General features: G+C 46.0%; 1 protein-coding gene across 1 annotated transcript in view; it reads right to left on the reverse strand.

The window, feature by feature from the left end:
• LOC309978073 (anosmin-1-like) overlaps positions 1 to 20,170 on the reverse strand; it is a gene marked incomplete at its 5' end in the record, with an annotated part of 198,369 nt that extends 178,199 nt beyond the window's left edge. Inside the window, 2 exons of the mRNA XM_082864422.1 lie at positions 12,218 to 12,272; positions 20,166 to 20,170. Coding sequence (XP_082720548.1) covers positions 12,218 to 12,272; positions 20,166 to 20,170 — 60 coding nt within the window. The remainder of the gene's footprint in view (positions 1 to 12,217; positions 12,273 to 20,165) is intronic.
• Between the last annotated feature and the right edge of the window lie 2,636 nt (positions 20,171 to 22,806).

Genomic DNA, 22,806 nt, shown 5'->3' on the forward strand with positions numbered 1-22,806 from the left:
CTAAATTCAAATAACAGAAAACGTACCGACTCAACGTGCTTCCTCGTCTAGAAGGATTCTTTTTTTAATTTGTATAAACTCTCACTTTTTTTTTTTTAAAAGGGAATGGTGGATTACAAAACAGAAACAGACTCACAGACTTAGAAAACAAACTATGGTTACCAAAGGGGAAAGGAGGGGGAGGGATAAATTAGGAGTTGGGGATTAACATGTACACACTACCATACAGTATATGAAATACATCATCACCAAGGACCTCCTGTACAGCACAGGGAACTCTACTCAATGTTCTGTAATAACCTATATGGGAAAAGAATCGGAAAAAGAATGGATATATGTATAACTGATTCACTTTGCTGTACGCCTGAAACTACACGACACTGTATATCAACTATACTCCAGTGTAAAATAAAAATTAAAACAATAAATAATAAGAAAACCAGCGGGCTTCCCTGGTGGCGCAGTGGTTGAGAATCTGCCTGCCAATGCAGGGGACACGGGTTCGAGCCCTGGTCTGGGAAGATCCCACATGCCACGGAGCAACTAAGCCCGTGCACCACAGCTACTGAGCCTGCGCGTCTGGAGCCTGTGCTCTGCAACAAGAGAAGGCCGCGACAGTGAGAGGCCCGCGCACCGCGATGAAGAGTGGCTCCCGCTCGCTGCAACTAGAGAAAGCCCTTGCACAGAAACGAAGACCCAACACAGCCATAAATAAATAAATTAATTAAAAAAAAAAAAAAGAAAACCAGCAAAGGGGGTAGTGGGGAAAGTCTGAGCTGAGAGTTGTGAACGCTGGGTTATACCTTTACTTCTACTATCTATTATGTGTATGTGCTTGAATGAATCATTCCTATAAGCATCAAGCTATCTAATCTGCAAAACAAAAGGGTTGAATTCGATGACGTATCTGAAGGTAGGTGTCTGAGGTTGGGTTTCCTGGAGGCTGAGGCTGAAAGGAGGCTTTCTGTGAATGTGATGTATCAGGGGGGAAGCTCTCAGTGGAAGGGGAGGGAAGGATGCAGAAGGACCTGAGTAGGGATGTGTTCTCGGCTAGAGACCTGATAAGCCTGGCCCTGTGCAAGGCTTTGGAGCATAAATTGTACCAGAGTTGATCCCAGCAGAGGGCTGGCCTCCTGTATCCCCCAGCGGTGAGCCAATGGCCATGACCTGCCCTCATCAGGGAAGGAGGGTACACTGCCCTGCTGGCAAGATGGTGCCCAGGGGCTAAAGGTTATTAGTCTCTCAGGGGGAGCAGCTGTAAGCTATTAGCTGCCGGTCCAGGAGCCGGGGGCTGGCGGGGTGAGCGACAGAAAGTCACCAACAGCGTCTCCCGAGAAGGAATAGGTGTCTATGACCCATTTCCAATATTCAGAGACTCCGAAACAAATTACACGTTCTCCTAAGATAGGTGGTACAAAAAATAACTAAAATGTCAAGAATGTCAGTTTTATCAGTCTACTGTGGTAATGTGGGCGACCTCACGCTGATCTGAAGTTTGAAGGAGTTATGGATATCTTTGATTAATGTGAAGAGGAAAAACTAGGTCATACTTAATAAAGGCCATATGTTGATAGACAACATACTTTCAAAATATGGAGTGCAGGGTGAGTGGAAATGTTGAAAGGTGGCTGGCTTCAGCACTCGAAAGGACTTGGAGCTCAGACACTGCACCAACAGTATGAGTTATGGGGTAATTTGACAAAGCATGCCAACAGGGCGTTTGCTATTTTCACCAGTACTGTTGCGCATATAAAAAATGCCTCTCAATAATCCAGATACGCTTCACTGTTTATTGTCCCAAGCCCAACCCTCAAAACCGTGTAAGAGTCAGATTTCCGGAAGGCAATAGCAACTCACACGTAGGAACTTCTCCATTTCTGCGCGAATACAATCAATGCCCACTGACACTTTGATACGTTTCTTTACGTAGCCTGCAAGTTTTATGCCCATTTGCTGTAACATACCCAGGTAGGTTATACAGTGAAATCTGATGAATCTATTTCATAAAAACATTAAAAAATTATAAGTTAGGAGGTTATTAGGGTGGGAATGCTTAAACCAACAACATTAACTTTTAAATGTAGGTCTCCAAACATACATACATGTATGTATTTTATTAATATAATATATTGAAATATATATAAATATATACTATACTCAATATATAAACATATAGATATATAAATTTATTTCTCCTCTAATAGTACAGTGCACAAAGAAATAAATCAGTCGGCATTTTCTAATGTGTTTTCTTCATGTTCTGTAATAGTCACAATAAGATACACTTGTGAATCACGGTTCAAGGAAAAATGCTGTATTAAAAACATGAAAATTTGCCATGAATAACCTAATGTTTAGTTTGGGTCAAATTCAGAAATTCTTAGAAACACAGCCAGAGATCCAGTGACCCGGACCAGGAAATACAAAGGTCAAACTTGAGGATGGCCTCTCTTCCCAGAGACTTTCTAGCGTATAACTTCAACCTCACGGCAGGCCAAACGGACACACCGCAGCTGAGTATATTCACCAAAGAATCGCTCCTCCAAAACTGCGAGCCTGGGGCAGAGTTGTGGCTGCTGAAGGTTTTTGATGCGCTAATTGTTTGTTTACTTTCTCTGAGAGGAGAGGCTAGTCCTCTAAGCAGAAGGAGCTAATCGCCAGCTTAGTTCTCTCTTTTGCCAAAACAAACAGCTTCCAATTACTGCTAGAAAAAAGCCTCTGATCTCTAATCAGCTACCTAAACGAGTCTATCAGCAGTAGTTTGGAGAGTGAAAAATGTCCCATTAAGCTGGAATCTCTTAACGCTAATAAAATTCTAGAGCCCTAGGACCAAGGCTGCCAGCAACCTGCTACTTATCTTCCAACAAGATTCCACCCACTTTTCCCCTCCGGTCCCAAAATCTGGCAAAGAAATAGACGCACTCTTCCTATTTTATTACACGTGGGCTACTCTTTTTCCTCAAGCCCAATTCTACTGAGCCTCCTTTGAGAAGACTCAGGCAGAGAAAGAGCAGGTTGCAGGTCTGCTAATATTTAGTGGAAGGACTCTATCTGCAAGGCTCTGAGACTCAGATCCATCACTGCCATGATGAGCAGAACCTAGCGAGACAGGCAGGGTCTCCGCCCTGAATGTCCCAACAAGCACAGAAGAGGAGGCCACTCTCAACTTAAATGAGAGTCACCCAAAAAGAGACAGCTAATTTCAGGCACATTTTCACTGTTTTCCCTCTTCTTTAATCTTCTAGGGAGGTTGAGAAAACAAGTGCACGGCAGGTTATTCCCAAGTGAGCACGTCAGCATTGTACCCTTGAACACGATGGACAGACTATGAAGAACCACCAGGACAAGTGGGCTTAACCTACCCTCTTCCAAGGGTTAAAAAAACCCAAACCGGGGCCAGCTTCAGGGACAAACGACCAGTGCACGTGGCCCTCGCTCAGAAGGGGTCCTGCACCTGAGGGTTAATGTGCCGAGATCGCCATGTTGAAATCCTCAAAGATCTTATCTTCGAGTTTGCGTTTCGTGTGTGCAGTCTGAGGGGATATGGGAGCATGTTCTAGCCTCCGGCATGCATGATGCTGCCTCTCCCCACCCCTCTCCTCCCCAGGGAAGATTCTCGGCGGCCCACTCCCTGGCCCACTGGCACCCCAACCCTCCCAGCCTCCCCCACCTCACCCCCAAATCACTGTCACCTCTCTCCTCTGCAGGGGCCTGAGAGTGGGCACGAGGAGGGTCAGGGTGGCACGTGCATGCGTTGATGTGTCCCAGAATTTAGTGGTGGCTGTCCCCGGCCCAGGCTGGGACCATCATACTGTGTTTGGTGGATGGCCAGCCACAGCCCAAGACTCCACGGGAACAAGCCTATTGCCCGTCCCTAATGCAGGTAGCTAATTGCATCTGGCAAGCAGATCTAAGCACACCTGGGGGCTGACCATCTGCTATGGGTTGAGCGTCGGAGGGGGAGAGCCCTGGTTCAGCTTCCTGAGGATGCGGCTAGAACAAAGTGCAGCGCGCTGGTCCAGCAGCTGGTAGAACAGGGCACTGGGCAAGGGCCGTGCCCGAGCAAGCGTATGCGCTCGCCAGACCCCGGGCGCCCGTGACGGTCTACACATGTCCTGCGAGATCCCCTTGTGGGGCACCCATTGGGCACACCCTACACAGGGCACTTTGGGGGTCCTCATGTCCTCCTTCCCACCTTCCTGAGTCTGCTCCCCACCTTTTCCTCCAGGGATGAACCAGGACATCAAAACTGTGTACTGCTGGTGATTTTCCACATACAAGTGAAATGCTCTGATGTTTGCGTGTAACACTGGCAGTGCACAAGAAAAAGATGAACAGTGAGCTCCACGCGAATGACTTCATGTTTAAATTATGCTTTACCGAGAACAGCACTGGATAGCAAATTCCAAAAGAGAAGGGTCACAGAAGAAAGAACAAGTTTTATATTTTAGTTCCATCGACAACTCTTCTCGCTCTCTGAATAATGGACGACATGTTTCCATTTGGCGCTGCGGCCTAAGAAATAGGCAGCCAGTTCTGAAGTTAAACCACTAACCAATAAAATCCTAAAAATAAGAACAAATCCCAAACCTGTAGCTGTCCTTGCTGGGAACCCAGGTCCCCCATCTATTAGCGTCTCAGCATCTCCGGTCCTCATCAGCTCTTAGGAGGACACCAACGGTACCTTCTTTGTATGACGGTTGTGGGGATGAAATGAGACAGACTTGTAAGACCCCCAGAACGGTGACCCCTTTATTACCATCGCTTTCATTATTCCCAACAGGTTTTATGATCTCCACCTGGCTGGGCAGGTGTCCTACTGGACACACGAGAGGCTGGAAGTTCAGGAAGGTGATCTTCCCCAAGCTACGTATCTGTCAAGTGGCTAAGCCTGACGCAGAGCGCCATCTGCCCGGCTCCAGAGCCCGCCTCCCTGCTCCTTACCCCACAGCTCTGACCTCAGCTGCATTCACTGAGGAAAGGCCCTTCCCAACCGCCTCCGTTGCCAGGCTTTTAGCCACATGCACGCATGATACGTGTGAACTTGAAATGGCAACGTGCCAAATGCCCTGCGCAGGGCATCGTGGAGCCGGGTACTGACAACCTGTGAGGTGCTACCTGTTACTGCTTTTCACAAATGAGAGGCAGCCCTCAGTGGTGAAATCAATGATTCAGTTCAGAATCCATCTCCCTTGCAGTATGAAATCCTAAGCTCCTTCAGGTCGGGGACCGTGGGCAGATCGTTCAGGATACGGACACTCCTGTATCCCCATCACCACACCCACTTCCAAGCATCAGTATTGAGTCCCCCGTGCCATCAGGCAAGGTTGACAGCCACATGACTGACAAGTGAAGCCGATCTAGCCCCACCCACGTGGAGGCACGCGTGCGCTCCATCCACCTCCAGCCTCGAGCTGCAAGGCTGGGAGGCACTGGCGAGTGTGCAGAACCGGGGCGGAGACGTTTGGACCCCAGCCTTCTCTGCAGGCCTGCTACCCCAGGTCACTGGCCCTGGCAGCTCCTTTAAAGGAGGCCGGGAACTGTGCAGGAGAAGTTGGGAACCCGCACCTGCTCCAGAAACAGCCTTCTGCTCCGGTTTACTTGCACAGGTGCGTGGGGTGACCCTGATAGAAGGGGCTCTTCCGAACCCTTCCGCCAGCCCAGCTTCTCCCGCCCATTAATAAATCCCACGTGCAGCGTAATGAGTTGCCCCCAGGCTGATCCCTCCGCATCCTTCCAATTATTTAAAAAGGGGGAGGGGCAGGGAAGCTTGCAGCTTTCTAAGGAGTGTGTGCTTCTGTCTTCTCAAATCTTAAGAACGCTTAATCCCTGCAATTTAGATAAATCAGATAGGCATTACCAGGTTAGGGTTAAACCTCCAAGAATGGCTTTGCAATTGATTGCAAAAACAGCAGTTATTAAGTCCTGAGTAATTTGCGGCTTATTTCACCCAGCTAATTAAAATGTAATCAGGATTGTCTGGCAATGTGTATTCTGTCAGCAGTTTTTCTTCCGAAGAGAAATCATGCCAAGAGACCACAAGAAAAGCCTTTCACGGGAATTGGCTCGATCTAAACTGCTTCTTTAGCCGCTGAAACTGTAAAACAAATAAATTACAGCAACTGACAATTCAATTTAAAAAAAGAAAGAAGAAAGAAAGGAAGGAAAGAAGAAAAAGAAAAGATACTCTTTCTCCCTGGGAACAGGCTGCCGGTTCGTTTTGTTTTCTGTTGTCGTTTACACAAGAGTGTGGCGTCTCCTCGGGAGAGTGGCTGCGAGCGCAGGGCCGGCGGTTTGGAAACCAGGGGGCTGGGGAGGGGCCCTCTCCAGGATGTCCGCGTAATTTCAGCGCACGAGACCACACTCCCTTTTCCCTTTCCCTGAAGACCCACGAGGACAGCAGAGCGCGCCGAGTTCTCTGACACCCACCGGATGTCGCTTCTTTGAGAACACAGAGAAACACGCACTCAGGCGCATGCAAACTTCGCCAGCTGGTTCACTCTCTGAAGATCCCAACTTTTAGTTCTCCTTGTGCCACTCGGCGCGAGGTTTCATGAGTTCTCACGCCAGAATGAACATCGCTTCAGACTTCGGAGATTCGTCCCCAACTCCACGGTCATTACGATGGCCTCCTGTCGCAGCTCAGTTCCCAGGGCCTCTGGGAAGGCCCACGTATCCCGCCCGAGTGGAAGAGACGCCCAGTTTATTTCTCAAGGGCAGAGGGCTCGGCTTAGAACCCCACCCAGGAGCCCCGGTCTCCTTCTGGCCTCCGCAGTTTTCCCTGCGGCGAGAAGCTGGGACTTTGGAGCAGGTGAGCAACTAAGGATAGAGACGAAAAGGCGAGGGCGAGAACCAGGGCAGACAAGAGGAATTCGGTTATCTGCGTGAATGGTTTCAGAGTGCGCGCACTCGGGTCAGCTGGGGAAGGCAGCTGTGGGGCGCGCCTCGGTCGGGGCCGGGAGCGGTTCCCGTGCGCCCACCCTCGGCCAGTGCCCCCGAGCAAGTCCCGCGGGGGTCCTCCCCTCTGTGGCGCCCTCCATCACCCCCCCCCCCGCCCGAGGATCCCGGCCATCCACAGCACCAAGCGTGCCGTTCTCTGAACCTTCTACACACCCAACACCCACACTCCCACAAGCTCTCCTACCCTCAAGCCGACAGAACCTACGAGGACTGGGGGAGATACTGACCCCCGGAAGCCCGCTCAGAGCATCCAAACACGGCGCCTCCAAGTCCCGTATCCCCTGCATCCCTTCCCTTACTCTCCACGCCATTCGTTGGCGAGACCTGGAAGTTCTGGGGCTCCGAACTGGGGCGCGCACAGCTACCATCACCACCGCCTCCCCGGGCCCCAACACAAACGCGCTGGAACGCACGACTTGGCCCAAGTGCCCCGCCCGGGGCTCGAAGGGTGGGCCGCGAGCTCTCGGCCCGCCGAGGGCGAAAGCAAAGCTCGAAAGAGACAAAAGTGTCCTCCCGCGGGCACCTGCGGGGCCGGGGCTCGTCGCGCGGGTCCCCGGGCGCAGCGGTGCGCGCCTCCCGGCCTCGCTCGCTGTGCCCGCCGCGCCGAGGGCCCGGAGCGCCCCGGAGTTTGCGGGACTCGCCACCAGCCCGCAGTCCCGCGCGGAAGTCCCGGGCAACTAACAAACCCACACTCCCACCCTTGGAAGCCACACAACTGCTCTCCCTTCCCAGAGAAACCGCCTTTCGTTTCCCCCTCGGAAGAAGGGAGTTAGGTAAAGATGCCGCAGGCTTCTTTTTCCTTTCGGGAGCAGGGACGGTGCTGGAAAAGAGGGTTCGCGCACCCAGACTGTAAAATCCACGCGGAGGGAAAGACGGATCTGCCGGCTGAGCTGGGCGAGAAGTTTGGGCGGCGAGGCTGGGAGGCGCGCGCCCCGTGCGCACCCGCCGCGGCCCGCAGCGCCGGGGAGGACCCGGGCGGGCGGCGGTTCATACCTGGAAGTGCTGGAAGAAGGCGGAGATGCGCGTGATCTGCAGGCTGAGGCACCTGGAGGCGCAGCGGGCGCGCTGGACGCTCCCGGCCGACAGCGACTCGTCCAGCCGCCGGGCGGCCGTCGCGCCGGAGCCGGCCGCCAGGCATCCCCCGGAGGCCGCCAGCCAGAGGCAGAGGGTCAGGGGCGCCCCGGGCACCATGGCTGCGGGTTGGGGGCGCGGGCGCCGGGCGCTGGCCGAGGCTCCCAGCTCCGCGCCGGGGCCGCACTGCCGGGAACCTCGCGGCCGCCGCAACTCCGCTGGAAAGTTCAATCATTCAACTCCGGCCCCGCGCCCTCCCTGCCAAGGCCCTCCCCGCTCTGCCTCCAGGGGTGGGGTGAGGGTGACAGGCGGCCGCGCCATTGGCTGGAAGGGAAGTGAGTGACGGGGGGCGGGCGGAGGGCCGTGGGCAGGTCTGAGGGGCAGCGAGCCGGGAGCTCTAGCGCAGGGGGGATGCCGGCCGAGCGCCGCCGTGCGCCCCTCTCCAGGTGGTCCGCTCCCACGCAGGTTCCCCCACGGTCCGCTTGCGCTCCTTCCAGCCCCCCTCCCCCACGCCATCCAGTGAACGTCAGGTGCGAGCAAGCCCGGGCCTGGATGTGAGGCGCTGTCTCGGGCAGCAGGGCCTCGGCACCCATAAGGGCATGGGAACAGGCTAAGGAAGGACGGAGCGCCCCTAAGCTGTGGGCTTTCTCCCCGGTTCCCACCCCGGGCTCAGCTCCGCTCATGCTTTCGCTTATCTGAATTTCCCTTTTCCCGAGGAGTGGGAAAGAGCTAAGTGACAGGACTGTGGTGGGTGTAATAAGGCGAGACAGAGGCCAGGCAGGGACGTTTGACTGACACGTCCCTCATCCTCCCTCCCTCGTTCCTTCTTTCTTTCCTTCATTCCCTTCCTCTCTTCCTCCCTTCCTTCCTACTTCCCTCTCTTTTTCCTCCCTCCATTCAGACCTTCCTCCAGTCCTTTCCTTCCCTCCTTCCTGTTGTCCCGTGGAAACCGATCTGAGCTGGCAGCTCATAGACCACCCCCCAGTTTCCTCAGGTGTGTGTTGTTCTAGTAAGCACTACCCGCCCCCTGGTTTCCTCAGGTGTGTGTTGTTCTAGTAAGCACTACCCGCCCAGCCTGAGTGACTTATTCAAGACAAACCTTTCCTACACTCTTCTCCTTGTCTTTGGCCCAAGTCTTTTGATTTGGCCTTTTCAGCAGCAAAATTGCTGCCCCGTCCCCTCTTGTACTCTCTTCCAATGCTCTTTCACCACACGCGTTCTCCATCCCCAGCTAGGGCCCCACCAGAGGAAGAGACGCAGCAGCATCTATGCTACACCACGCCTAACAAAGCTCTGTACTGCCCTGAGCTCCACTGGGAAGTGACTGTGCTCCAGCCCCCTGCCGGTAGGAGAGCCTACAGAGGGCTGGGATATGAGGAAGGCTGTGCTCCAAACTTGGGGATACTTATGTAACGCAACAGAGTCCAAAAGACTCACGCACACTCGTTCGGATGCGGGGCAACTGACGGATACTCCCGTGAACTGGCACTGCCACGTTCTCGTACAGAATTGCACTCGCACATTCCAAGACGCGGTATCTCCCTAAATGCACCACTAAGCGTAGCTAGAGCGTCTAGATGCACACAACCTGCTCAAAGATACCGCGCAAAGCTGGGGTCTTCTTCCCACAGAGCCCGTGGCTTTTCCCAGCCTCCAATCCTGTCCCCCTAAAATTCTGCAGATTTTCCACTCTGAGATTTTGAGATCTTCCTGTTCAACGGTAACAACAACCATCTGCAGTTATCCTATTATACCCATGTTTCCTTTACATCAGCTTACATGTATATTTCTTCATAGAGTTTACGTCAGCAAGGCCAATAAAATTAATTGCTTAGCGTGTTTCCCAATGAGTTGTAAAAACCAGCGTTGTTTTGTTCAAAAGGTTCTGTAGGCAGAGCTGGCCTGGCGGGTGTGTGACCTTGGAAGGATCCATACCTTGTTTAATGCTCTTGCGTCACAACGCTGATGTTAATTTTCAACACCGTCGCCCGAATTTTCATCTCGCCCTAGGTCCCACGAATGACATAGCCGGCGGCACCTGTAGCTTTTAGCGTGACGATGCTGCACGTGAGCCGGAAACATGAAAAATGTAGACATGGGCTCACGTGAACTCATAAGTTTGTTTCAAAGATGCTCAGAACTGTGGATGGAAATCTTTTTAAAGAATGTTAAACATACTCAGTATTGACTAAGAGCAAAGAAGCTAACCGTGGTGACCCCAAGCAGGAAGGCGCACTGAGCCTCAGGTCAACCAACGGAGGAGAGACAGCTAAACACAGGGACTGTCTTCTGAATGTTATCGCTTTCATTCAGGAATGACTAAAAACACTTCCAAGAGCTGCAGTGCCTCCTTCCCACAGGGTCTGAGTTTTGAAGTTAAGCAAATACTTGGTCTTGATGAAGGTAAGGGTATTACGATGCCTGTATTTTCTGATGGTATCTTTCATTTATAACTCTGCACGTTATATCATGAAATTTATATTCTAGAAGGTGAAATCACAGGGACAAGCGTGCTGGCCTTTTACAGCAGCTTCTCAATGTCCAAAGGGATCGCTGCATTTTTTTAAAAAGCGACGTGTGTTCTGCTTATAGGGGTTACATAACATTCATTTCCATGAATAAATGCATTTTATGATAAACCACAAAAGAACATCTAGTGAGCTGCACAAAAAGCTTAGGATTAAACATACAGGCCTGCTTTATTATGCATATGTTAAAATAATACTTGCGGTTATATTGCTTTCTTCTTTTAGAATTATCACAGACATCTTCTGTGATTATGCTGGCTTTTTTTCATGTTATTTATTTTAATTGCAGTTTAAAGTAACTTTGAAAAGGGAAGCATTTTGGTAAAGTCAGAAGAACAGTCAAAATCTACTCTTGTATTCTGCTCACATATGCGCAACTATTATGCAGCTCACCCCTTGAACTGGCACAGAGACTCCCTAACTTTTGACATGACTGGGTAAGCCATACCCTACGTTCCTGAAGACCAACCACATGAGAGGGGAACCAGAAGTACGTAGGGAAGGAATGACAGGTAAATGGATGGGTGGGACTCGTCCAGGTGCCTTAGTAAGAAAGTTAGTATGTCTTTCCTCAAAGCCACGTTGGACCTCACGGTCTGAATTTGGAGAGGAAATGAACCTCATATTGACTTCAGTGGGACTTAAATAGACAAAACACCCATCTATTAAAGAGAGTAGAAAAGGGCCTTAATTGACTCTTGTCTCAACGTATATGAACACAGTTGGACCAGGACGTGTGGTCCATCTCAGTCAGGTTACAGAAGAAACACAGAACCAGGCCCCCATTCCCAGTTTCCAAAAAGTTAGCTATGCTCTTCCTTGCAATTGATTTAGGTTATTGGCTTCTTCTCCTTTTTATACTTTTTTCTTTTTTTTTCTTAAGCAGAGAATAAGAGGCCCCTGAGAGGTTTGTTAAAGGTGCACTCCAAGACTCCACGTGCAGAGATTCTAAGTAAGCACATCTGAGGGGAGGCAGCCCTGGAATCTCAGCTTGGAAACAACACCTCCTGATCCTAGAGCACGTGAGCCACGGACAGGTTTGAGAGAGAACTGATTTAGAAAACATGTGCCCCATTTAAAATGGAGTGGAAGCTTTGATTTCAGTAGCATCTATGACTTTATTTTGTTTAAAGTACCTTTTTTAGGTGTGTGTGTTGATATAGATTGGACACACCTATCTACTTCTTAATGATCATATTGATATATTTTTCCCAAAACGTTTAGCCAAGACACTCTTAGACTCATTTTTGGGGGCCGGCGGCTTGTCTCTTTAAAGGCTTTTCAGCTGCATTCGATAAGGATAAACTGTGAAGGAAGCAAACACAATCTTTGACATTCCCCTCTTGGAAAAGCAAATTGAGAGCTTACTCTAAAACTGGAGAAGGCCAATACTTTAGTTCTATGGCATTTATGAGTTTTAAACCTAGTGTGGTCCGTGGTCACTGGTTATGGGTTATAGGGGACAGTGACGTGAGGGCAGGGAACTCACATATGGTGCCCAGTTTCCTTTTAATTGCTTTCACTGGATGATGCAATAACATGCATCTTCTCTCAGAAACTGCAGTTAACATCCAGAGAAATTAAAATTAATTTTTAAAAATTAAAATTTTGAGAAAAACCAAGAAGCGAGCCATGCTAGAGCCTTGGCCTGTACTCACCTCTACACCTGCCTGCGGAGTTGTCAGAATTTGGTAGCCAGACTCTGCCAGATCTCTTCCTCAACTTGGCTTTCCCCCTCCTCCAGACTTAACTCTCGTCTGCTCAGCTTTGAACTGCATGATCCAGGGAACACAGAGAGAGCTCTTAAAAAAAGGAAAAAGAAACACAGTGAAATGGGGAGCTCGGATGCAGTTAAGAACTGCATGTCTAAATATCAGATTTGCATCCTTTGTAATATGATTTCAGGTAAGGATGGGGTGAACCTCTATGGCGCTGTACCAATCTGTTCCCTGATGGCAAATGTAATCACTTACAAATGAAAATTATAGCTTTTTGCATTGGGTCACTGAATATACACTCAGCTTTTTGGAGAAGGACGCGCATATCCATTTGCAATTATCTGCTTGCTTTTTTCGTCTTGCAATGTAAATATCCTATTTGGAGATAATTTTAGTTTACAAGACGTTCCTCTTCAGCAACATTATAAAAATTCAGATACAGTATACACAGGTTTAAAGGTATTATTTTTAATTACCTCGATGTTTGCTAAGATATTACTAAGAAGTATCAGAAATGTGTTTGGATTACTTTTGTGTGCTGAAGAATATTTTAATGAAAAATTTAAACTTTTTTCTGCAAAATATACAAAGAATTGTCAAATATCACAATTTCAAGCTACTACCACGCTTCAAGAATTTGTCTCCTTGCCCTTTTTCCCTTCCCTCCCCCACAGTCACCATCAATCCATCAATTAGTGTTAAATTTGTTTGGTACCTGTTCTGCAGTCATGCTAAGAGCCTGTTCTAGATTAAGTCATCACTAAAGTTTTATTCTGTCCCTGCAATAATTACTAAAATTTAAATACTTACTAAAAAAATGTATAGGAGCGTGTGCATGTTTATGTTTCAGGGATCAATTGTATGGTGATGGTGATGTTCAACTGTAAATGCATTACCCTCTCAGCCCCAGGAAATTTTAACTGTAGCTTATTTGAGGGCTTTTGTTGGTTTTAGTGTCTTATTGAGCATAACAGCTGCTGCCCGTGCAAGGAACACTGGGTTTTTAAAACCCAGTGGTTTCAAAGAATGCTCAATGTCAGTAGAACTGAACACTTGTCCCAAAGACCAGGCAATTAACTGATTTTACACAAATTTTCCTGTTAGCAACACTACAGTGAGCAACCAGAAAGAGTTAGGGTTCTCACATTTGATTTTATATATAAGCTGTAGATACTGAAAAACATATAAATAGCTGGAAAAGAAATACTACGTAACGGCCAAATGGTGGACACTAAAATATAAAAAGTAACTTGTGTATTTCAGGTTCTTGACATGACCAAAATATTACCACTTTGCCCCCAAACATGCATTTTGAGAAGCATAAGCAAGTTACAGGAAATGTACATTATGTAATTTTATCCCAAATCTTAAATGAGACAACTTTAACTAAAAACCTCACTTCTCACTTCTCAAGGGCCTGCTTTTCATGGGAAATGAATAAGAAATGGTGCAGTAAAATTCATATTTAAAATTTTGTAAAAGTGAGACTTTTTTTTGCTTTTTAAAATGAAGCTCAAATAATCATACTTTTATTCTGAGTTTCATTCCTAAACATGAAAAGAAGCCTACACAGGTGCTCCTCAGAAAACTGAAGCTCTATTCTGTTGAGAGACTGAAGTGGGGCTGTTCTTCTTTGATGTTGTTCAGCCCATGGAAATTTCCACTGAGCCATGTAAATGCCATGGATTCGGAGAACTTTCTGAAAAGGAAAAAGGCAACTTTTAGCAGGAAACAGCGCCACATGCTGGCCATCTACATAAAACATGACGGCAGTCGACAGAATCCTCTGTTTGATAACCTAATTCGAGGACGTCAACTTTAAGGCATCAGTCTGACTGGGATAATCATGCAACGTTCTCAGTGAATAGCAACTAGACTAATTCCACGGTGGACTTCAACACAGGAAAGCTTTCCTCCTTAACTACAGTCACACTGAACTAAACTAGGGAAATGAGCACAGCTGTCTTCAAGTGAATTTTTTTCCCAGCTTTGAAGCACTCCTCAAGCTATTCACTACAGAACTCAATGACAAAGGCAGCCTGTGCGTGAATTCTATTTGAAGTAGCCCCTTTTCCACACACCTTTGCAGCTCACGCATTGCTTGCTTGTTAAGATTTCCTAGAATATGAGACTTAGGTGAATAAAACTGAACACCAGGGGAAACTAAAGCAAATAAAGTTGACAGCCTTTATCTTCAGTGTTAGCAAAACAGAAGGAAGACCCAGAAACTGCCTTTCATCGCTCACTGGCCACCTTACACAAGATGGACCAAGAGTCAAGAGATGAAGATAAACACATTGAAGAATTTGAGGGAAGCACTGTGATACCCTGGGACCGAGGGAAATAGATTGATGAATGTAACTAAGGTCGGAATTAATATTCTTCTCTTCTGGATCTGCAGGGGCTAAAAAAAAAAAGTGTCCCCTAGCACCAAAACAAAACAAAAAACGTTTCGGTTTACTTCCAGGATGTTCTACAGTGGCTAACAGGAACCAGCTGGACGATATTCTGCCCTTGATTGCCTTTGGGTGCTTCCAGGAAGCTGAAATCAAAGGTCGTTCCCTTCCCTCCTCTCTCCACACAGTCGCTTCTCCTGCCCACCCCTCTTCACAGGCTCACACTCCCTCTCACACAAAAGGTTGACTTCGAGCTCCAGACGAGGAATGCCAAGCCTACTTTGCTCTGTGTGCTCCGTTTTCTTAGCAATCTGTGCTTCTCTGGGACACAGAGGGACAAGAACTGGATATCAAAGATGGTAAACGGGGTTCCCCTAGTGTTTAAGCGGGATTCCTAGTGGGAAGATTTTTCTTACAGTCCTGGATGTTGCATCATGTAGAGAAGGTCCTTGGTGACCATGCAACAACTTCTCAGCTCAAAAAGAACTTTCAATCCGTTTCTTTTTCTTCTCCTGCAAATAATTAGTAGCTACCCTTTTGGATGGTCACAGACCACAGTCATCCTGGAGAAATTTATGTTTGACATAATGATATTCGTACCGTTTTTCATATGTGAGGACCGTGCTAGGGGAAGTGTTCAGTTGAGAGAAACCATAGCGGCAGACGTGTTCCTGGGTCACTGATACATAGTAAGAGGAGTTGAGAGGAGTCTGGGATCACTGAGATCTGGCTGACTCTGTCACATTAGCAGGATCTCACTAAGTGAATTACTGCCTCCTGGCGTTACGAACAATGAAAGAAATGAAAGTGATCTAAGCCCCTTCCTGCTTTCAGAGAATTAGGTGCACATGTTCAATGTTAATCAATGTTAATTTAATACCAAAGACTTTTGACCCTAGATAGAGATTTTTCCCTCCCTGCCAAATAATTAACTGAAATTATAGCTGTAACTGTAAAAATTATACAGTTATGACTTCATACTTGCCTCTTCAGATGCTAAGGGACTGTGAGAAATGATGTAGTTTGAAGACTAGAAGGGGTGAAAAATAGCAGTTCGGAATCAACCTGGTGTTAAAATCTCAACAGGGGCAACGAGGGATGTGCTACCTAGGCAAATTCCTTCCCTTCCCTGCGTTCACGTATCTTCCCATTGCAAAACAGATATCATAACAGAAACCACCTCCCAGGATTATTCTGAAGTAGTACTTCGAAAAGATTAGGTACAGACCTTCAGTGAATAATAAGTGCCCAAACTAGGCAAGGTACATATAGCATTCACGGTATCAACCAATGGGTTTATGACGTACGTTTTGTTTTCGTTTTTAACTACTCCTTTAGTATAAATTTTATACCAGGGTTTCCAACCTCAGCGCTATTGGCATTTGGGGATAATTTGCCGCGGGGAGCTTCCTCTACCATGGGAAGCTGATCTGGCTTCCACCCACTAGATGTCAGTAGCATCCACACCCCATCCCCACACAATCGTATCTAACAAAATTGTCTCCCGACAGCACCGTGCGTCCCCTCCATGACTCCCAGCTGAGAACCACTGTGTTAGAGCAATACATCTTTAGTTTGGAGGAGTGAGTTCCCACTAATGGAAAGGTAAAGATGATGTTCAAATGACTTCTGAAATGAACATGAGCTTCTGAATATGAAAACGAAGTCCACTTTCTAAAAGGATTTCTCAAAACGGCTTATTTGACAATATATAAATGATGACAGACTAAAGAGAAAAGCAAATACCCAGGTACAATGACCATCTGCCTCTCCAGGGTATCCAAGACGAGCGGTCAAACCTCCGATGTTATCCAGAAGGAACTCGCACAGCAGATGTGAACACCAGAGCCGTTTTTCTACACCTGGTCAAACACTCTACCTGATCTTAAACACACCTCTTTAGGTGCCTGCTGCATAAAACTTGATCGTTGGGGAGTTAAATGATATATTTTTTCCTCAGTTAACTCTACTTTTGCGTCATCTTTATGGAGGTAAATCTACTAAAAACAGAATTAACTTACATAAAATACAATTTGTACATTTTAAATGAGCAATTTGATTGTTAAGACGTAATTTGCCTTAAAAAAGTATGCAGTTGTGTGACCACCAATATGACTGTGATATAGAATATTCCCAGCACTACGAATAGTTCTCTTAGGCCCTGTTGTATCCATTTCCTGCCCTCGCTCCCAGTCTCTGGCGACCAGTGAGCTGATTTCTGTCCTTCCATTTTTCTCTTTTCCAGAACGTCATACAAACGACAGTATGAAGTGTTGTTTCTTTCTTCTTTTCACGGAGCATGTTGTTTCTGAATTCAACATGTTTGGTGCAGGAATAGTTTATTCCTGTAACTATGTGAGGTTCTGAAAGTATGAGGTGGGGATTCAGGAACCACATAAGAATTATCTGAAGTTATTGAGACCTGAAACAAGTGGAAATTCATCAGGCCACACCCTTCTCTCTGCTTCCCAGCATGCAATTTGGCTGATTTAATGCAGCAACCCTGGTCACAGCTGCCTGCAGGGGGCGGCAAAGGGCTGGGATGCAGCACCAACATTTGCCCCCGGAGTCAGAGATGTGGAACGGGGGCCGGAAGCTCAGTCCCAGGCGAGAGAGCTTCCAGCTCAAAGCTTCAGCCTTACCTTCCAGCAAAACCTGAATTAGGCCCGGGGAAGTGAGGAAGTCCTCAAACCATCATCTGACGTGAGAGAACAAATCAGAGGTTAGATCAAAGGTAAATCCAGAACTATAGAGAAGCATTTCTTAAATAAAACACACAATGCATTCACTTTTTAAAAAAAAGATATATTCAGTTATATTAAAAATTAAGACATCGTGTTCATCAAAAACATCTTAAAGAAAGAAAAGAGACTCATTACAAAGTGGAAGAAAAATATTTTCACCACTGACAAAACATTAGAATGAAGACCAGGGAGTGAATTCCTACAAATCAATAAAAATAGCATAAACAGACCAAAAGAAAACTAAGCAACAGTTATGAACAAGCACAGGCAGACGAGGAAACACGTTTCTAAAAGGCAGATGAAGGGATGTTTGGCATCATTGATGATCAGGAAAGAAATTATCTAAAATAAGACCAGAGCACATGTGACTTTACACCCTTTCTCTCAGCTACAACTGAAAGTCTGTCCATGCTACCTCTCAGAGAGTAGGGGGCTCCACAGAAGCTTTTATTCATTGCTGGTGGGGCTGTAAATTGATGCAATGACTCGGGAAAAGGGCCAGACATCACCTGTAAACAACCAAACCACTCACACAGCTGCTGATCCCTCAATTACACTCCTGGGCAACCCGAGAGAAGCTATTGCATGTGTATTGCAAAAACCACAGGCAAGCAAGTTTTATAATAGCACAGCTCAAATCAGCAAGACCTTGAAACCAACAAAATGTCTATCAGTGGAAGAGCAGATGCATACACATTACGAAGTCGTATACAGCTATCAAAATAAATTAATTACTGAGATGTACATGTTAAAGATCAACCTTAAAAACTGAAAACAACTTGGCAGTGAAAGGAACTGCCAAGAGATTAGTACGGCAAGATATCCTTTTCATAAAGTTAAAGATGAGTAGAATAAAATAATTAGTAAGCATACATATGCAATAAATCTACATTAAAAAGAAAGAAAAAGGGATAGTTGACCTAGATTGCAGGGTTATAGTGAAGAAAGCAAGAGGGTTGGTTGATTGTAAAAGACCTGGCTTGTGTTGTTGGTAATGGGATTTTCTCGTGTCCATTACACTCTTAACAATATCTAATTAAATAGCTAGTTGAATACGTAAAAGGTACCATATCTGGAAAATGGTGAAAATGTCTGGACCACGAATTATAATTCATCCAACTCCATGTTCCTGAAACTTAATTTAAAAATATAATGGGGGAACTTCCCTGGTGGCGCAGTGGTTGAGAATCTGCCTGCCGATGCAGGGGACACAGGTTCGAGCTCTGGTCCGGGAAGATCCCACATGCCGCAGAGCAACTAAGCCCATGTGCCACAGCTACTGAGCCTGTGCTCTAGAGCTCGCGAGCCACAACTACTGAGCCCACGTGCCACAACTACTGAAGCCTGCGTGCCTAGAGCCTGTGCTCCACAGCAAGAGAAGCCACTACAGTGAGAAGCCCGCGCACCACAACGAAGAGTAGCCCCCCGCTTGCACGCACAGCAATGAAAATCCAATGCAGCCATAAATAAATAAATATAAATATAAATAAATATATACATATATATATATATAAAATGAAGTAAAATTCACAGTACCAGATACTACATGTTTATTTAAGCAGCAATTCAGGGCCCAGGTCTTCTAGAGCAATATTAAATGTATTCTTGTTGAAAGAATGAGTCAAAAAGCAATTCTTTTTTTTTCTGAGTACAAAGCCAGAGAAGAATAAGTCTTAGTAGTCGAAAGTTATTCTTGGGAAAAATAAGGAACAAAAAGGTAGCGTTCAAATGACTGAAGAACGTTGACCTTGAGAATGCAATAGCTCCAGACTTTGTAGAACTGTTTCGTGTCCCTAGGAAGACAATATGTGACTGTGAGAAAAATGAGAAGGTAAAAAGTGCAAGACAGGGAACTGACTCACTGGGAGACTATGAGAACTGCAGGGTTTAAACAACCACCGCCCATGGCATGGTCTCCTGTGCACCTCCTGCCTGCCCACTGATAGGGGACACCTTGTTTCTCACCTCTTCACTCACCTAACAGAAAACCGTAAGGCTCATCATCATACAGATGATACTCAAAACCACGGGCTGAATGAGGTCACGTGGGGACCAAGTATGGATATATGTAAAAGGGAAGAGCTACAAGGATTAAAGACCATCACAAGCCAGGAAAATACTTCCTACTATAATAAAGCCTTCCCTAGACTCATGGATTGGTGATGTCTGCAAAACCCAGACCTGTCATCTGGGGAAGGTCTCAAGTAATGTAATATTAGGAAAAGATATGTTCCGAATTGTATCTGTATCAGATATAACCTAACCTAACCTAAATCCTTCTATCAGCCATTTGAGGGTTTTCTGTTACTATGATATTACTGAATTGTTTTCTCCGTGTTTGTTAGACTTATCTTTTGGATTACTTGAGTGAGTTTTAGGAAAGACTCTCTTCAAACATGATCTTTTTCATGTTAGTGGGAAACCATTTATTAATATGATAAAGGAACTGTGATGGTTAATTTCACGTGTCGATTTGACTAGGCTAAGCGATGCCCAGATGGCTGGCAAAATGTTATTTCTGGGTGTGTCTGAGAGGGTGTCTTTGGAAGATATTAGCGTATGAATCAGTAGACTGAATAAAGGTGGCCCTCACCAAAGCAGGTGGCCACCATCCAATCCACTGAGGGCCTGATCAGAACAAAAGGGCGGGGGAAGGGCATTTTCTCTCTCTCTGCTTCTTCTTCTGCTTATGTTCACACACAGTCACATTCCTGGTTCTTGGGCTTTCAGATTCAAACCAGGACCTACGCCATCTGCCCCAGAATTCTCAGGTCTTGGTACTGAGACCTAATTGCACCACTGAGCTTCCTGGTTTTCCAGATAGCAGATGACAGATGGTGGGACTTCTTGGACTCCATAACCACATGAGCCAATTCCTATAATAAATCTCTATCTCTTCTATCTATCTATCTATCTACCTATCTATCTATCTGCCTAGCTAGCTATCTCTATCTGTCTAGCATATTTGTCTATCTATCTATCTACAGTATCATCTAGTTATCTGTTATCCATGTATCTAATCTATTTATCTATCATCTGTTTGTCTATCTGTTTATCTACCTACCTACCTATCTTCTATCAGTTCTGTTTCTCTGGAGAATCCTAATACATGAAAGTCTGCTTCTATTTCTAACCTCATAAGTAACTCTGGAAAAGTCTTGGGCATTGAAGAGAAAGGAAAACAAAAACACAACACTTGCACACTAGCATAAACTTAGTTAAAAGGAAAGTAAATAAACGAATAATCCAACCCAAAACTAAAATGTTTAAATCCAGACCACAATTATTCTAAAAGTTATTTTAAAGTTATCAATCCATAGGTATTTTATGTTCCAGTTTTTATTTATAGAGAAATTATAATGGTCTTATATCTGGACTTGCAGCCTAGCACACTAATGGCATAAAATACTTTATAACTTTTATTATTATTACCATTATTTTGCATCTCCAATAAGTCACTGAAATGTTCACTTAAAAAAAAAAAGGACTTAGAAGTTAAGCATTGCTACCAACATGTCAAGACAAAGAAGTAAATACTTTTATCCTATTCCAGATCTATCTTTACAAGACAGGAAACATTTTTAATGCACATTTTTCCATATCTAAGTGAAAGAAAATCCTTCTACAAAATATGATCAAGCACATAGGAAGCCATGGAGTAATGACAGCTATTATATTCTCATTTAAGCTGGAGAGCTGTATCATTTTTATTTGTAAATATTTTAAACACAGATAAGGTAAATCAACTCTGGTGGTTTTAATTTCCTGTGTTGCATCATTTAAATCCGTGTCGCTCAATGCTTGTGACCACGAGTGATTTAAAAATGCAGATGCCCAACTCAAGGGCCCAACTCAAGACATCTTCATTTAATGGTCTGGGGTGGCTTAGGTGTCAGTAATTTTTAAAGCATTTAGGTGATTTTGATGCCACCAGAGTTGAGAATCAACGAGAATTTCTGTTCCTGAATTCAAATGATAGATTTGAGAAAAATTATGAGAATTGGATGAAAATGGTAGGAAACTCATGATTTCTCAACATCAGCACCATTAACATTTTGAACAGGATCCTTCTTTGTTGCGAGGTCTGTCCTGTGCACTGTAGGACGGTGAGTGGCATCTCTGGCCTCCACCCACTGCATGCCGGTAGCACCCTCTCCCCAGTATGACAACCGAAGGTGTCTCCAGACACTGCCACGTGCCCCTGGGGGACAATCTTTGCTACCTTTCCTACGTTGAGAACCACCAATGTGACTAATTCCTACATCGAGGATATCCAAGCAGTACTTCTAGGAAAAACGAAACAAATAAACAAATGTGTCCTTCAATTAAAACAAAAATATATAACCATGCCAAAAAAAAAAAAACCAAAAGGAGACACAATATTTCAAAATGAAGTTCTGCATGTTTTGAATTAGAAGTGAACCATATAAAAGCTTTCCGTTTCTTGTATTGTTTCATTTCTGGATACCCTCCCCTACCCCGCCTTCACTCCACTCCCTCTTCAAGTTGCCTCAGTGGAACTTCTTGTGAAGATAAAAGCCTCTCTCTCTCTCTCTCCCTCTCCGTAACTACTGGAAGGTTGTAACTAGCTCCCCCTTCCACAGCCTCACTTCCAGCTAAGGGCTCCACAGCTCCACCCCCACAGGCTGCACCTGACTGGCCTCTTCCCCTGAATCGGCGACCAGAAGTAGCCCCTGGGAGGGAAGACCATGCATTCACCTGCTCTCCCTCTCCTTTCCTCTGCCTCATGATTTTCACATGATTAGTTTTCTATTTTACTTGTCCAGCAACAAGTTAAAGAATATCCATTCATTCAGTGACTCTGAGCCTCTCACTGTCTCAAGCACTGTTCCAGACACTGTGTTGCAATAACAGACAAAATAAAGTCTCCACCCTCTGGAGGTTACTTATTCATAGGTGGAGATGTTTACATCACTCTAGACAATGATATTCAGTCCTACAGTTTGCATTTCCTTATTGCATGAGCTTCTCTTTTCAACAAATATTCAACCAATGAACTTTGCTAGTTCCAAAGAATGCTAAGAATGAGGTTTTTTTAAACGTTGAACTTGCCTACCCAGCTACTTGACACTGTGTTGAGTAAGTTCAAAAGCAATGACCGCTTTGACAGCAAGCAGGGGAGGGCACCTTGAGGAGCCCGGATGGGGGGCTGCAGGGCCAAGGTCACCCATTACCAGGTAGCACTGGGGACCTCCTGGGTGGTGTAGCTTTACTGCGATCAGTCTCTCAGCAGAGAAGGGGCCCTGCTTGGGGCCACGGGGTTGAATCACAGCTGTCAAGTCTGGAGTGGTCTAAGTGGCAACCCCCTGAGGATCAGTAAAATAAAACAGGGATCATCACGTCGACTGCTGCTCAGAGCCGTGAGAAT

Source organism: Leucopleurus acutus, assembly GCF_964270905.1.
Source record: "Leucopleurus acutus genome assembly, chromosome: X".
Taxonomy (NCBI): Eukaryota; Metazoa; Chordata; class Mammalia; order Artiodactyla; family Delphinidae; genus Leucopleurus; species Leucopleurus acutus.